The following is an 18,149-nucleotide window of genomic DNA, read 5'->3' on the forward strand; positions in this document are numbered from 1 at the left end:
CATAATCCACTTTCTCCTCCTCCGTGTCACCTTTTTCATTTAGAATTAACATGAGCTCCAAGTGGGAGATCAAAGTGTAATTGCAATAAATGCAGGTATAAATGCCTATTAAATGCATGTAAGATTCAAAATTCCAATCCCAATCGGAAACAGAAGGTGAATTTGGCATAATTAACAACACTGTGTTATTGCAATGAATGATTTATCCACGTATACCACTGTGTGAATGAATATAAATATTCAAGTACATATTGATTAAAATCAGTGACACAAATCAGACAAGCATCAGGTAGCACACTGTCAAAATGCATTGTCCGGATATTGCAGCGTGAGCCTTTCACAGACACTTTTACAGGATGGGGATATTTTCAAGGAAGTGACATCTGCATTTCAGCAAATGACAGAGAAATCCAATTTCAGTGTGTATACAGCAGACATATTTCAATATCAGGTGTAAATGTAATCCAAGTGAATTAAAGAAGACCCATGATGTGGAAAGCATGTTAATGTGAATGGGAATGTGAAAAAGGAACATCCTGTCTTTCACCTGCTCCGTTGCTCACAGTCTGGCTGTCTGGCTCACACACATAAGAGATTTTTTTTTCTTCGGTTTTCACCCGCATCTCTCACTTAAAGTCAATTTACAGCATTAAAGGGAAACTATGCAAGTCTGTTCGCTTTTCCACTGTTTTGCTAACCCTCCTCTCAGCCATGTGCATCTGTTTACAACAAAGCCGGTGAAAAATCAATACATGGAGCGGTGGATAACATTATATAACATAAACAATGTTACAACGTGTACATCTGTGTAGTCTTAACTGTCATAAACAAAAGATTACGGGTTACGGAGAGCGGTTGTGTCGCACTGCGCGGAGACGAGAGCTGGGACACCGGGGCGGCGGCCAGGTACTACACTGATGTTGCAAGGTTGGTTTTCAGCCATGAGACACTGGTGGAAGGCAGAGAGCCTCCGTTCCCACTTGTAACAAGTCACAAGTCATGTAGTTAACGATCACAATTACTCCGGAGTTTTTTAATTAAGGTAAAAATGTAGCATAGCCACGGGAGAAATCCTGCTTAGTTCCTCTTTAAATACTCAGCCAAACACTGCCTCAAAAATAAAAAGGAATGCTACAGTAAATCATCATATAATCAATTACAGTTCGCAGAAGGTCACACATTAATCCCCTGTTTTACTATGACTGAGCACACATTCCTCTGCTCTGTCACCTTACACACATAGAACTGACTTGAAACTACGGCAATATATCCCTTCACAGAGTTTTGTAGAACCAGGAACAAAATATTCTCCTTTCACACAAGTTTTTCTCTCATCATTCTTCACTTTTCCAGACACCCCCGCCCTCACTTTTCCCCTCTGTCTCAGCCCCTCCACATTTCCTCCGAGCCTATTTCATGCCCCTGAAAGCTGGCGACTGGTGCTGGTTGCCTCGCTGGCGTATAGCTCCACTCATCCACCTCCATATTGCTCCCTCGTTCCGCTCCATCCATTGCTCCATCTCTCCTCTTTACCTCCTCCTCTCCTTGCCACTCTTGCTTCATTTGGCTCATGATGAGGTGTCACCGCTCTGCCCTTGAGTGGGCGAGAATCCCCTCTGACAAAAAGTGTTTGTGTGTGTGTGTGTGTGTGTGTGTGTGTGGATGCTGGCATGTGTGTAATGTGATTGCCTGTTCATACTTTGTGGTGTATATGTGTGAGTATGTTCTGTGTGTGTGTGTGTGTGTGTATGTGTGTGTGTGTGTGTGGCCCTGCTTGGCCTGTAGAAGTGACAGACATCGGGATTGTGCTGTCACAGCAGGAGAGGAAATGATTTACTTGTCAAGGGGCTGAGGGACAGGAAAGCAGATACAGTGAGCAGATAAATGCACTGTGCAGTTGGTAGGATAATGTAAAGATGCTTGGCTTTACTGCAGGTGTTGTTTTAAATCATTAAAACTGTCATTAGAAAATGAAGTGCCCGAGTCTGGACCTTGACTGAATCATCATCTCAATTTTGACCACATTTGAATATAATGAACACCGCCGTGCTGATTTGGCTAAACCACAGTAGCCTCCTGGATGGACGACGTCCTTGTCTCTTATTGACAGAGTGTGCACAGTTGATTATGAACCAGGCTGAAAATCGTCCCACCCTAATATTTTGTTGACTGTGATCTTGAGCTGAGTTCATGTCATGAGTAGCAGCAGAGACTGTGGTTTAGGGTGGGTTGGGGGGGGGGGGGGGGGTTGACAGACAGGACAAGATTGAGTCTGAAAAGACGAATATTAGCCTGTCATTCCAGTGTCACTCCACAGTCTCTGTAAATGATAGCTACGCTGGGGCACATGATAGCTGGCTTGCTGAAAGGAAATGACAAACTAAATGTTATCAGGGAATAAAGGTTATGCCACATGTATGAGCTGGAGGTTGAATAGACAGGGGGGCAAAATGGCGCAACAAGGCCCTTATCTGCTTACAATTATGTACATCTCCCACGTCAGTAACACAGATAGATGGATAGATTTTTGATCATTTTCTGCAGGGTTTTTGGAAAATGTGTATTCAGCATGAAGATATGCAGAATTATTATATTTTGCTGGATTGGATGCTGGGGGAGGCTGGGGAAGTTATGTTGTGTAAAGGTACAGTATAGTAGTTGCATGGCAGTATTGAAGCGGTCATCAAACAAAATACAACGCACACCTGGTAGAGCATGTGCCATATGGATCAAGACCTTTACCGGAGCAGCCATGGGTTTGAGTCTCTTGAAGTCTTCAAATCTCTTTCCCTAACTTTCCTTAACACACTCAAACACACACAGTTGTGTTTACAGTCGATTTTGTGACTTAGAACCTGCTGCTGGACTCCTGCAGTGAGGGATCCTGTGGGGCTGACAAAGGGAGGGCCTTTAGACAGAGTTAGCCTGGGGGTATCATGTAGCAACAGATGGATACCTGGATGAGGGGATAGGCCACTGCCAGAGAGGCTGTGGCTGCAGTGGTCTTACAGGATGCGAAAAAAAGCATGTTGTGGTAGCAGTAAAAGGTTATGAAGACTTGTTTTTGCTTTGAGGAAGGTCCATCACCAGACAACCATAAGACAAATCAGGAAAAAGAAGCACTAAAGTGAATATTAATAAACAAGAAGGCAAATGTGCCCCTGTAGCTCAACAACATTCACTCTCCCTCATAATCAATGTTAAAATCTGCTAAATCGGCCTTTGTGTTTGCACCAAAGCCACAATAAAGAGGCACTGATTTCTGTAACTGACAAAAACACAGGTAATTATTTGCCTGCCATAGCAAGATCAGGTAATAATTACCAGATCATGATTACCTTGTCATCGTGGTATAATTCGATATTAAATTATAGTGTTGTTGACAAATTGAGTCATATTGCAAATAATTTCAATGATCATGGCAATTTGGGCAAAATTAAATGACTGAGATTAATAATGGATGTGAGTCCCTATTTAGCCCCATGGAGCAAAGCAGTCTATTAACTTGTCATTGCTGGACAAGGGGACATAGCCTGCAGCAGTGCACGTAATGACAAATGAAAATGCCCCTTCATGGTGGGATACACCTCATATTAAAGTCTAATACTCTATATGTAGTGAACAGGCTGGTGGCAGGAGCAGGGATTTAGGCTGCAGATGAAAAGATACATCATTTCAATCACATGGACAGGGGCAAAATTATTACCTTGTCTCAAAAGGACTTACAGTGGAAGCAGGTAAAAAAAAAAGAAAAAGAAAAAAAAGTACATATGAAACCCTGAAAGACAAATGCTCATGGCTAGTCATTGAAAAAGTTTAGACTTTCAATAAATCAGTTGCACACAGTTAAGTATTAACTGTACATAAAGTTTGAAATTATTATATAAGGAGTGATTTATGCAGTATGTCACAGGTTTGGCCAGCTGATATGCCATAAATATTTGAGTGTCAATGCCACAACCAGAGCAATAGTAAAAATCAAGGCCGAGCAATCAACCAATCTGACATATCAAGGTACTGTAACTACTAGCATGAGCCTATATTGAAATCTAATTTTCTGATGGTCATTCTAGTGTGGTCCATCTGAATGAGCACAAAAATGCTGCTCCTCATTAAGCTATTTGGAATAATACGATTACTCTATCATAAAAAAAATATCTCAACCACTAATGAGATCTCATGACCAGAAAGGCAGCAATACTTTTTGCATTCACAAATAGAGTGTGTGATGAAGGCTTCATCATCGGACAGTGTTCGCGATCTATGTACAGAAAAAATACACAGTGTTCGCAGCAGCCTTTGTGCTCATCCGCAAACGAGTCTACATCTGAGGCTGTAAGGAAACACTTTAAGTGCTTCTTTTGTAGGCTCTGCACCAGCTTATTTTACACTTTCTATTTTTGTATTATGGAGTTTATACCCATTCAGCTATTCTCTGTTGCAGAGTTAATGTACATTGTGATTTAGGTGTATGAGGGCTGTGATTGTACATCAATATCTTACGGCTGGCTTCATCCAAATTCCTAGAGACAAATTTGAGTAACTGAGTAACGTTTACCAAAGCAACAATCCACACACCTCCAGTAGACTTCTCACACAGGTCATAGAGGGAAACTGTTATACTCCCCTACTATACACTGGTTTATTTGTTGTTGTTGTGGTAGTTATCATCAGGGAGTAAGGAGAGGCTGGGGCTGTGAGACCACCCACATAAATACATATACTGCCTGAATTGGAAAAAATTGCGTACAGAGTGACAGCAGTGAAAGTCAAAACAACACTGTGGTGCAGTAGAAAAATCTTCATGTGAATAGGCCAAATGTAAGAGTGGATGCATTATACAGGCTCTCATTTGCTGCTAGAAAAGGTATAACACAATATGACACAGATGTAGACAAATACATATTCATTAGCATTGGGAACAACACACACATACACACACATAGGCGTCAGAATGACTGACCGTGGAGCTCCAACAGTATGTCAAGAACATGAAGCGGACAGAGTATTACCTCATGCCAGGGTTGGTTAACATGGGAAATAACAGTCACACAAACGCACACACTCACGGGAACACATACACACACCGTCACACACACCGTCACACACACCCTGAGGCTTACAGAGGAATGGTTGAGTGGCAGGTAGTGAGGTGAGGCATCAGTCACTGTTAAGACTGAGCGCTCATTTGGGAGCTTTGGGCTGTGTGTGTGTGTGTGTGTGTGTGTGTGTGTGTGTGTGTGTGTGTGTGTGTGTGTGTGTGTGTGTGTGTGTGTGTGTGTGTGTGTGTGTGTGTGTGTGTGTGTGTGTGTGATTATTGCCAGGAGAGGTAAGCCCGGCCCAAGGTCTACAGTAAATACGCCTGAGGCAAACATGTGTTTGTGTTCATTTCAGTACAGTATGTGTGATAAGTTGCTATGATAGGCTACCTCATAAGTGTTCATCTGTAGGCCTGTATATGTGATTCTGCAATTACCAGTGTTCACTGAAGTGGACCTTGGAGCCTCCCCAGGGCCAAGTCCAGCATCAACATGTTTTCTCTCCACTTACAAAACACCTTTGCGGCCTACTCTGCCTTCATTTCCCCAGGTACACTTCTACTGTGGACTAATGCATCCCCACACACACCTTCTGTGTCTTTAATTTCTTCCCTGCGGGATTGAAAGGGCCTCTGTATCAGTAATTGTTACTCCGCGGATGCTGCCTGTGTCCCTTAAACATCTTGGATGCTTCGGTAAATTCGGCTTGAATGTAGTCTGTGTTCAGTGTGTAATTTCATGCTGAGTGTGTTTAGCTTCCAAATTTACTTGCAGAGCACACATCTTAACTGGCAGGACTCACTGGTTTCTGTGAAACATTGGCTTGGCACTGCCAGTATTTCTTAAAAATAATTAAATTTACCCCGTTCAGTTCCACAGCTCATTAACCTTCAGTTTGACCCCAACATTCAAGTGGACATTGTACTAATAATGATAATAGATGGCATCTAGGTTAGTGGTATGCACAGGCTTGTGCTTTTAACATCACTCTCACCTACACCTGCTCTGGTTGCCACCTGCCTACACCCATAAGATTTACACAGCACCCTTTTGGCCCATAATAACATATTGCACCAAGTCCTCCTGTTAGATGGCAATCTACATTCTGTGCTCACCACCATCACATTTCAGAAAATTAATTTTGACCACTTGTCCTTTATGGCTAAATAGTACATATGTAATGGATGGATGGAGCTTTACCAGAATTTGAGGAGCTATAAATGTATATGAACACAATGATGCTGTTTAATGGTATGAAGACTTAATATATTTTTAGAATATATTTATATTTAGGTTTTAAATGCCTCTTGCCCCCTTCTGCACAAGCCAGCTTATGTTTTCAACTGTGACAGCAGCACATTCTTTTCTAGACATAAGAGTAGCTAAATTAATTAAAAACAATCACAGGCAATTGTGGAGGAAATGCACTATAAAAGATATAGAAAATTCAGTACAACACACACAGACAGACTTGTATTTAATATAGTATGTGGCCTTAGGCAAGAAATAAATTACATGCACAGACCCCCTAGAATAAATGAAAATGCTTTTACTACACTAATTGACAGATGAAAGGGAGTTCTTACGTCATAAGTCTAACAATTAACTTCCATAGGTTTTGATCTAATTGTGCACTGTCGCTTGTCAAAGAATAACGATCAAAAGACGCCTATTGCGTTTGTGTTTGCCACAAGCCTTAACACATTTAGGGGACATATGCTTTTTCTGCCCTTCCCAATGTTGGATCAATTTCCACTTTCATTTGCAGTAATTGCAGGGTAGAAGGACAGGACCTGTTTACACTGGAAACCAGAGAAGAAGCTTGTCTCCAAAATTGTCTTGACAGTTGGTTGTTTGCAATCTACCCAAACATACTTTGAGGAATATGGCATCTCAAAGTATATCAAATGCAAAATCACAACACCCATGAGAAGCTGTAGGAGGTAACTGGGGTTTGTCATTACTGTAAATAAAGTATTAAATACATAAATACACTTGACATATTGGAGAGTACCTTTTGGTGCATCTGGGCTAGTTGTTTGCCTCTCTCTATCCTGCTAAGCTACTTCTGAAGGGAGCACACAGGGAAGAAAAAGACTCTTAACTTCTAATCTAACTCCCAGGATGCAAACAAATAAGCGCATTTCCCAAAATCTTGGTGTATTTTCCTTAAATGTGTTGCAGCACAGCTGGTTAAGTTTACCTTCAGCCACTTCATTGTGTAGCGTGGCGGGGAGCTCACACACAAACAGAAGTCAGCCATTGCAAGTAATGTGAAGGTGAGGGGAACCACAGTGTAAATTACTTCACTCTGTTGCTCAGCAAAAACACACACAGACACACAGACACACGCTACTGTGTAATGATAATGGCATTTCTGCAAGACTCACCTAATTAACTGTTAAATGGACAGATATGGACAAAAAAGGTGACTGACCAAATTTATTCTGCATGAAGTGCCATGAAGTATTTGCAGTTGTTTCCTAGTATTATAAAATACACAGTATCCTGCATGTACATAAATATTTTTTGGTTTGTTTTTGCTTATGTCACGTTAAGAGGTTTTTGAATAGGAATGACTGAGTGGTGCTGGCTGAAAGCTCTTGTATGGATGATCAATGTGACAGAAATATGTGTTTAATTATGTTTAATATGCAGGTGAGTAAGGGAATGAATGTGTTACAGTTATAACAAACATAATGAGCTAAGCAATAACTACCTGCTGGCTTCTAAAAGCCGCTACACTGCTGCAACTATTTCTGATTTGCAATGACGTTATCATCAAGAATGAAAGCAAAAGATTATACATTAGACTTCATGACAATGTCAGATCAGTAAATGTCAATGAACAACAGAGAGCATGAATGTAGATGAATAAATCACTTGACACATTCAGCTGACTTGTTTGAGTTACCACAGCAGTGTACATTAGACTAGAAAGTTGCCATTAGTCTCAGTTTTATAGTCTCTGTTATTCTCTTTGCAGGAGTGCTGAGGGACCTCCAAATGAATTATAAATGATGATATTTTCCCACCTATGTAATTAATTCATTTTTGTTTAAATAAATCGGGGTGATGCATTTGGGGTCCCTTTGCAAAGGTTGACAAACTGCTTGGTAGTTAAACCCAAGTGTGCCTGCCTTTTATTACAAAGCTGTTGGACCATTTGGCACCTGGAGGAGGCTCTGTTATTAATGTGTGGCCTTCAGTAATCCGAATGCATTGTAGCCTATCTGTGGCTGTAGTTTTAGAAATGTAGTGAGCATGAAAGTATATGTTTGGGAAAGCTCCGCTGTAACAGGAATGACGTCTCTTGGCTCAGAGTGAGGTGCCCACTTTTCAAATTATGCAGCTGTCACACTGGCAGCTTTAACAAACATGACTATCACCACAATATAACGTATTCCACACTGCAGCACATCAAGTCATCAGTGCATGCGTGGTTTATGCTTGTGCTCGTAACATAGTTTGACTGGAGCCTGCTGATACACAGATGAGGAATTGTGCTTGCCTGAAGGTTAGAGAGGAAGGCCTAGGGCTGGCTGGCTTAAATGAATGACTAATGTCTTCCCATCCCTCAGCAGCTACTGTTGAAGTGCCCTTGGAAAAGGCACTGAACCCCCAATTGCTCCAGTTGAGCTGCTCAGTGGCCAGAAATGCAAAACTGTGGCTGCACTGGGTGGTTACCAAATGGGGTTGTGTGAAAGAGTGCAACCAGGGTGGGAAAGCAGCCACCATGCAAATGCTCGTTCATTCTGGCTGAAGCTTGTACCATAAGTTGGTTTACTTTGCCAGCCACTTTGGCAGGTAACTAACTATCATTTGGAGGTTCTGCTCTATTCTGAAAATCTAGTTGGCCTGTAAAATGGTCAGAGTATCTGATAAATATGTCTTGTCTAGCAGCCCCATTGTCAGCTAATTGTAATTTAGAGGTAATACACTAATTCTAGGTCCTTCATTTTTATTTGGCTGAAAAAATAATTGAAGTATATGTCCGAGGCTGGTGCTGGTCACAGTGGCCAGCGGAAACTGTCATGGTAGAGTAAATACAGAATGAACTTCTTTCCTTTGTTGTTCCCCTTCTGATGAAAGATACAAAGAACTAAGTAAGTAGAACAAACTTGGGTTTTCATTTATCCCCTAATAATGTTCTTAATTCTGATATATCATAGTTCTTCACAAAGTGTAGAATCTATTTTTTAATCTTTATTCCTTGTGTTCGTTGCTACTACAAGACAAGATAAGATAAAATAAGATATGATAAGATAAGATAAGATATTGGAAATTTGCATTATCATAAGTGAACGGATCAAGGAAGGAGAATCTGCAGAATGACAATATCAACTAACTAAAAAGATAAGTAAGTTGAAACAACAGTACCATGCACCCTTTATTCTGATCATCTTATTGGGTTTTTTCCCCCACCTATTTGTGTTTTTATGCTACAAAAATGATTATATTTTCTTTGACAACAAAGATATGAGGTGAACTGAACTGGTTCCTTCAGGGTCAAATTATAATTTTGACCTTATTGTAACAAAATGTAACTACTCTTTGTTTTTCCAAGACCTGCTCCTGTAACAAGTTGAAAGCCTCTGATCTAGAGGGTCAAATTCAATCTGACTGCCTTTATTATACTGCATATAATTTATGGTGCAGCTATTACTAAAGATCAATAGCACTTAAACTGCTCCATTGATATTGAAACCTGCACTGATTTACAAGCAGATAGGTCTTTGGTCAAATCCAGACACACACAAACACACACACACACATTCCACTTGTATATTTGATATAATTCAGTGTCTTCCCAGTGTTCGGCCGTTGCCCTTGTTCATTGTTCATTTCCTGTTATTGCTCTTTGAGGTTCTCTCTCTCTATCTCTCTCTCTCTCACACACACACACACACACACACACACACACACACACACACACACACACACACACACACACACACACACACACACACACGCATACACACATAGCTACACACAGACACACACACACAGCTACTGTACACACACAAAAACAAGGCTTGCTGGGGAAAAAAAGGCTTTTCAGTAGATTGGATTGATGTCTGTCTCCAGTTAAACTTCAAAGTTTGAAAGGCCAGCTGACCAAAAAAATGTGTACACACTAATGTATACAACACACATGCACACACACACACACACACTTTTATACTTGAGAGGACACTGCTGCTTTCATGAGTGCAGTGGGTTGTGAAGGAATTCTCACAAGTATAGATAAGCACACACACACACACACACACACACACACACACACACACACACACACACACACACACACACACACACACACACACACACAAACATCCATGTTCTCCCTTCCCTGACCTTCACTTAAACAAAAGCTACAGGCATACTGTAGGTAGTTGGCACTCGAAAGTACACACACAAATACACTGTCTCCACTAGGACTCGGGAACTGTCAGCACTGCCAAGGATATGACACCAGCTCTGCAGAAAACCACCAGCAGATAGATAGATAGATGGACTGGTGGAAATGAACGGAAATCCTTTAAACTCAAGGGGCAGAGCGATGGACTCACAGTGCCAGGGCTGAGACTGGAGCGCTGGCCACCCACTGCAGTCTGTTGGGGGAGCTGAAAGGCGGATCTTGATTTCCACAGAGGGAAATTTTGCTAATTTGTTAAAACTTTATCATAAATAGAAAACAGTAGTTATCAATAACAGTAGCTAACGCGAGGGAATAATTTTTGTGCTTATAGCTTTGTTTGCTGAGGCACATGTTAGAAATGATATATGTAACTGCAGTTTAGTTTAGTTTATCTGCAACTGTGGAGGTGAATGCAAAGTTAGCATTACTTGTGGAAGAGGTAGGGGTCACTGCAATTACAATAACAGGAGAACAGGATGAAAAATATTAGAATTTCCTTTTAACGCAGTATTGTGATCTTCAAGTTCTTCAGTTCCCTCTGGGCGTGCAGGTCTGATAATTTTGAAGTCTAACTAAAGGAGCTGAAGCTGAGCTACTGGTTCTGCTGTAAGAGGCTCTCCAGTGTGTGTGTGTGTGTGTGTGTGTATGTCTGTCTGTATGGGATGGTCAGAATGTAGTCATAGCCTGCTGTTTCCAACAGCAGGCTATGACCGCTGTTCATCATTTTGTCTCTTGTTAAGCGCTGAATAAAAGCTACAGTTATGGGTGGGCCAACACATTTGATGCCGCTGCAGAGGAATAAATGTTTTTTTACATTTATCAGGCTTACCAAAGCAAACAACACCAGCAGCTCTGTGTGTGTTCTGTTACATAATTTGGACTTTTGTTGAAAAAAAATCACCATTGTGAACATCAGATGTCCACAATAGTCTACATAATTATATGTACAGTACAGCACAGAATTATGATGTAATACTAATATACATTCAGCCACCGTATGCTGCAGAGAAGATGTAATGAGCAGACAGCCCATAATACAGGTGTCAAAAACATCGATTCTTACACATTCCTCCAGCAGGTTAAGCTCACTGGCTAACAGTTAAGGTCATTTTTAAATCAGAATGTCAATTTCCATTTTTGGAATCTACAACGAGACAAAGTCATTTTGGAACAGTGCATCAGCACAGTATCAAGGTCCCCTTCTCATAAATTTGATCACACAGAAAGCTACTTGAAATGTCAAACCCTTGGGGAATTGCATCGATTTGCTGATTTACTCAATCACATGGTTATCGGTAAGAGCAGCAGCACATTGAAAATGGACATTTCCGTGCACAATCCTCGTCTACATTACTATACCTGATGAAAACTCATTATGGCAGCGGGTGTACAGTACACTTGTGGCTTTTAGTGTCTGGGGAGACCTGCCTGGAGTTTGTGTCTTGTTATTGCTTTGATTATCAGTCATTGGCTACTGCACCTCTACACTATTATACAGTATACGAGTTTTCAGGCCTGTGCTGACCAATGCTTTTACTACAGTAAACAGTTCTCATTATGTCACTCAAATGCTAACTTGCAGGTTTTGGATGCCTTCAGGTGACAATAAACACACACATGCACACCACGCACACACACTCAAATGGGCACAACCACACTTGTACACCAAAACAGCTTATACAAATGGGATTTGCAAGCAAAATTTGAGCATAAATTTCCATACTATTGGTGCAGAAGGAAAGAAAGAGAGGTTGCCTAGCTTCAAAATGTACTTTTCCAAGTTTTTACATTATTAAGTTCTCATGTATATGCAGTGCATGATACACACATGTACAAAGTTTTTCAGTTGCAGATAATTTTGCCTCCCTGGATTTGAGGTGAAATGAGGTTTTAACTGAGCATCACATACCCTTGCTCAGCCCACTACCCTCATCTCCACTGGCATGATGCCCACGTGAGGTTGGACATATGGAGAGACACAAACATGCAGCGCACACGCATGCACACACACACAAACATTCATATTGGGGAGGAGGGGAAAAACTCAAGAGCAAGAGACAGAGAGAGGAGAGCTACATAAACTGCAACCCAGAGCCCCCACTTTTCATAGCACGCGCACATACACGCACACACATTTTTTTCTCTTGACAGGAAATAATTTTGTACTTTGTACTTTGAAGCAGGTAATAGACTGAACTGAGAAATGAACATAAAAAACTGTATGTAGCCACTGTGTGCGAGAGCTGGGAGCTGGGAGCGGGGGGGTGGGGGGTGATAACAAGGTAACGTTATCCTCTCCTCCCTCACGCTGCTCTCCTCTTTTTCACACAGACCCTCTGCACAGTAGGTGCGTTCCCGTCGGGCAAATCCGTCCCGACTATCGAGCGTCCCAGCGACGCCCACAGCAGCTCTCTGCAACAACTCTCCGTGCAAGCAAAGCAGATTGAAATTCACCCCACGCACTGAATACTGACATAGGCTACACACTCTCCTTCTCGTTATTCCCGATCCGACACAGACAGAATGTGGGTTGTATAGGAGCGGGGGAGAGAGAGAGAGAGGGTGAGGCAGAGCGGGAGCGATGTGCTTTTGGATAATGTAAAATCAACCTAGAGTTGTGTTGTGCTGCCCACCGTTGCTCCCCAGCATCCTGAAGCCCCTGGGTTACCCAACTCCAAACAGGCACAGTCACCCATCCAGCCGCCTGTTCAACAGTAACCCAACACCATCACTCACTCTCCCAGCCACCTATAGTGATAGGAATCATCCCGACCAGCCACCCATCATCTGCAATCACCCAGCAAGCCCCTCAGTCATCCATCCATCCACCCATCCATCCAGCTGGGGACTGCAACTCGGGAACAAGTGCGCGCCACCGTGCTGAGAGCGCCTTACCTTGAGCGCTTCTATATCCAAAGACGTCGACCGGTCCATGACAGAGAGTCAAGTGCTGCAAATCAGTCACGAAAATACAAGTCCCACGGGCGTAGAGGAGGAGAGGGAAAGAGATTAAAAATTGAGACCAAGAAAGTTGGGATGCTCTCTAGAGTCTCAAACTCAGCTGCAACATCCCCTGGATTGTTGTCAGGTCTGGGTTATTAATATTCCACCACGACGACGTATTTTCTCAGTTTCATTCCTCCCGGTGGGTCGCTTGGTAAAATCAGGACTCCATGCCGTGGAGGTGCCCCCCCTCCTCCGGTCCCCGGTTTGTCCGTGCAGGGGACGAAGAGAATAGAAAATAAATAGAAATAGAACAGAATGTTTCAAGCTTTTACGCACTTGACGATCCGGTACGTCTTTATTTGTTGTTGTGGTTGTTACATCTGAGTAAGAAATATCCCCCCTCGGCTGGAATGAAGCCGGGGAATAGTCTCTCCTGTCAGTCGTGAGACGGATAAATGCCGTTATATCCCGCTGAATCCCACTGACTGTGAGTGGTGTGGTGTTGTGTCTGCTCGTGCGGTGGTCGGCAACTGGAGAGAAGGAGTCCGGATCAGACAGCTGATATTGTGCCTTGCCTGGGCGACTTCCATGCGGCAAACCGCCAGAGATACCAGCCCCCCACCCCCCGAAAGAAAAGAGAAGGGGGGAGAGAGAGAGAGAGAGAGAGAGAGAGAGAGAGAGAGAGAGAGAGAGAGAGAGAGAGAGAGAGAGAGAGAGAGAGAGGAGCAGAGATGAGGAGGGCTCCGAGAGTTGAGACGAGAGACGGAAGGAAGGTTTATGCTGTATATTGTTCCAATGACTGACGCACCGGTGTGTTGGTGTGTGTGTGTGTGTGTGTGTGTGTGTGTGTGTGTGTGCGTGCGTGTGTGTGTGTGTGTGTGACCCAAAGAGAGAGAGTGGGATGGAGGAAGGGAGGGCAAAAAGAGAGAGGGGTGGGGGGTCTAATCAAGTAGATGAATCGAAAATGCTGCTTTGCCACAGAAGACAAGAAAGATTTAAATGCAGAGGCTGTTGGAAGGCTGTTGCAGAAAGTCTGGGATTGCTGCCCCTTTGTGTGTGCGTGTGTGTGCACGTGCACGTGTGTGTGTGTGAGAGAGAGAGAGGGGGGCAGATTGGGACTGTCATGCTCATGTATACGAAACTGGTTACCTGATGTTTTGCTAAAGGTTGTATTTTTTTTTCTTTCTTTCTGTCTTTCTTTCCTCTGCATAAGATGTCGCCGCCTGCTGACCACTGGGGCTTTTGATTATCTGTCACTCACCTTCTCAGTTAGGAGAAAGACAATAAGAGAAGAGCAGAGCAAAGAGGAGGAAGTGGAAAAGAGACAAAATAAGAGAAGGCAACAAAATTAGGAGAGGAAAGGAACCAAATGAAGGAGAGCAGAGCAGTGAGGCGGAGAGTATAAAGAAAGGAGAGGAGAGATGAGGATGACGGGAGGTGTGGTGGCAAGAGGAGGTGAGAAACAAAAAGGAGAAGAAGAGAGGAGAGGACAAAATGAGGAGAGAGGAATGATGGGAAAGAAGATGTGCATGGAGGCAGGAGAGGAGCAGATGAGAAGGAAAGAGGAGATGAGAAAAAAAAGTAGAAAGAGAAGAGACTAGGTAAGGTGGCAAGAGGAGGAGAGAAGCAGGGAGCAGTGAGACGCACTGTTAATGTCTATAGTGCAATTCTTGGTTAGTTGACCAGCAGGGACTATGCTGTCTTTCAAGGTTTGTGATACAATGTCATAAAATGAAGAATGTAAAAAAAATAAACAATAAATTGGAGAGCAGATTTTTAATGTTCCTCAAACCATTAATCCCACTCTATAAGTCAGAATGTGAGTTTTAATTACTTTTTTTGATGAATTGCTGATTGTAGTGTGCAAATCTGCAGAACTCTGCCATCTTCAGCAGTTGTATTTTGCTCATAATAATTTTTACTCCTGCCCTCCTGACCTATCACATTAGATATGATGACTGCAGGCGAGGTTAGACAGGTAGGATATGCTGAATAATGTTCTCTCATAGACTCGGACCTCCTCTGCTGCTAACCAAGCGGAAAACACCTTGCCATGCTGTAACAAGAAGGGATATGATTATCGCATCGCCCCATATCCTGCTGAGGATTTAAACCCCACAAATTATCACCCCTTTTAGAATGTATTTGTCATTTATATTGGGTGCAAAACCCAAACATTGCATATTTCACTTCAACACCAGTTACCTCTTTATTCAATTCATTATATACAATTAAAAATGTCAAAGTCAATGTCGCTACAGGATATCCCAAAAAATTAATGGATGTAATTGAGTTTGACACTGCAAAAATATGCATTATATTTGCTATAAGACAACTTTACCGATCTACAACTTCTACCACTCCAAGATGTGGTCTTGGTTTCTCTTCCACAAAGATTTCCACTGCAACTTCAAAGCCTCTGCATTAGGGATCATTTCAGTTCGCTCCACTTTATGCCAGTGTGAAGTCCTATAGGCTTCAAGTGCAGTCGGCTGGTGTTCAATTTGGTGTATTTTTCTTTTAGAGTGGGCACACACTCGATGTACACGTATGCATAGGTAAACACACACACGCACAGCTATAGGCCTATTGAATTGCACACAAGAGAACACAAAGGAACATTTGTTAAGGGAGTCAGTCAGAGATAACGAACATCATATTAATGAATGCCTTACTCATTCTCTCTGCTCCTTCCCCTCTCCTCTTTTCTTTGGTAGCTCTCTTGATACACGCCTCTCTCTCTCTCACTTCCCCTCTCACTGTCTCTCTGCCTCCGATCCCTCTCTATCCCCAGATCTCCCTTGCTCGCTCTCACTCTCTCTCTGTTTCCCTTTTGATGTTGCACTCTCTCAACCCCTCTCTCTCACATGGGCTCCTTTTCTATTTCCTGCTCCTCTGTAACTCAGGGACCCTCGCCACCTCCACCTTCCCGCCACCACCTCTCTTTCTTTTCTATAAACTTTGTGCTGTCGGGCAATTAATCATTTTTCCGAGGCCTCGTTATTTTTTATAAGGGAGCGGCTGACCTCGGATATGGGCACCCAGTCCTGTGCCAGCTGGAAATGACATCACCCATCTCTCCCCTCCTCTCTCTCTCTCTCTGTCTCCATTCTCCCCTCTGCCTTTCCCTGCATTTTAAAACACCATAAACAGTTTTCTCTCCTTCCATCCTGCCTCTCACAAGGCTTTATATCTCTGCTGCTTGCCCAGATATGCAAATATACAGAACCCCCCTCACTTATTTCACTGGCTTCACTGCAAAGTTAAAGCAAAGACAGCTAAGCACTATACTAAATATAATTTGCTGGGTAAAAGGCACAGTAATTTCTCATTAGAAACCACTTCCTAAGGGATATTTTAAACTAGACATATGCAGTTTTCATGTGTGAAAAACATACATGTCACAGTTTTTGTCTCTTCTTGTTCTTTTATCGTGGTATGTCGACATCTCCATCCTCATGTGGTATTTTACCTGCCCCACTACTCTCAAGAAGCACGATGCAGCTGTGCAGTGGCAGTAACAGGCTTCTCTGTCTCCCTCTCCATTCCACTGCTCTCTCCCTTTCACATTGCTCCTCCAGGCTCTGATCAGATAGGAGCTTTATTCTTCTGCTCAAATGCAAAGTGCAGCTGTTTGCTTTTCTAGCTGCGGAAAGAGCAAAAGCTCATGGGACGGTCATATTTATTCTTGTTACAGCACAAAGTTACACAGCAACTTGCAAGTTACGGGCTAGCATTAGCTCGCTAATCTGAGATAACATATTGGATGCACGTACAAAAAGGTCCAGACTTTTCCCAGTAAACTTAACAATTGATTATTTTTAACAGCATTTCATTCTTGAGATCAGGCAAATTAGTGATTGGAGAAAGAAAAATATGCATTTTCTTACAAGGACCAAATATGTACTTTAACCTGTTTTAGTGGGAATCCTATAGTCTTTTGTGACCTTTAAATTAAAATGTTCAGGAACTTTGGTGCCATGTCAATAACATGCGGGGCAAATCCAAGGGAATCATTTGACAAATGTTGCAACCAACCTCACCAAGTCTGGGAATGTTTCCATGATTGAGATGCTGTAGAACGAATGAGCTGTGGTGGATTAACAACACCGCAGCATGTACTGATTGTTTCACAGTGCATTGGCTTTAATATTCCAACATGCGTGCATGTGTGTGACAGAGAGAGAGAACGTGTGTGTATGAAAGTTAGGTGCATACTTACATAGTCCAGCAAGTCATTAGACCTTGCACAGGCCATTTATGCATCTATTACTGGGCCATTAACCCCCCTCCCTTCAACCGCTTGCTGTAGGGATCCATTCTCACTGCAGCACACAAACATCTACCCCATAACGTCTACCTCAGTGTCCAATTACATTGATTTTGTTATCAGTGTTTTCCATACATTGGCATTTATTTATACATTGGCACTCTACATTGCTAAGATTGCCCAGCACTATTTTGAATTCGTTTTTGTGTGTTGTGTGCATATTATTGTGCATGCTATGAAATCAGAAGTTCCAAGGGAATTGACTTACAAGAATAAAAGAAACTGGCAATTTGTCTGTATTTGTTTTTCTTGTTTTTTTTATCTTAATTCAAAGCTTTGAACAGGTCTATCAGCACATTTTCAACACTACTTATACCCACGAGTATTATTATGCAGCTAAGAGCTGAATTGAGTCAATAGAATGTTACCACCTAGGCATGCAATCTAAGAGATAGACAGGAAGCCTTTTTTG

The 18,149-nt window shown here is 42.3% G+C and overlaps 1 protein-coding gene across 1 annotated transcript in view; it reads right to left on the minus strand.

The window, feature by feature from the left end:
* Positions 1-13,395, minus strand: part of sgcz (sarcoglycan zeta) — a gene marked incomplete at both ends in the record, with an annotated part of 373,691 nt that extends 360,296 nt beyond the window's left edge. The window contains one exon of the mRNA XM_083984150.1: positions 13,357-13,395. Within this exon, the coding sequence (XP_083840276.1) occupies positions 13,357-13,395 (39 nt within the window). The remainder of the gene's footprint in view (positions 1-13,356) is intronic.
* Between the last annotated feature and the right edge of the window lie 4,754 nt (positions 13,396-18,149).

This window comes from Trachurus trachurus (genome assembly GCF_905171665.1).
Source record: "Trachurus trachurus genome assembly, chromosome: 1".
In the NCBI taxonomy this organism is placed as follows: domain Eukaryota; kingdom Metazoa; phylum Chordata; class Actinopteri; order Carangiformes; family Carangidae; genus Trachurus; species Trachurus trachurus.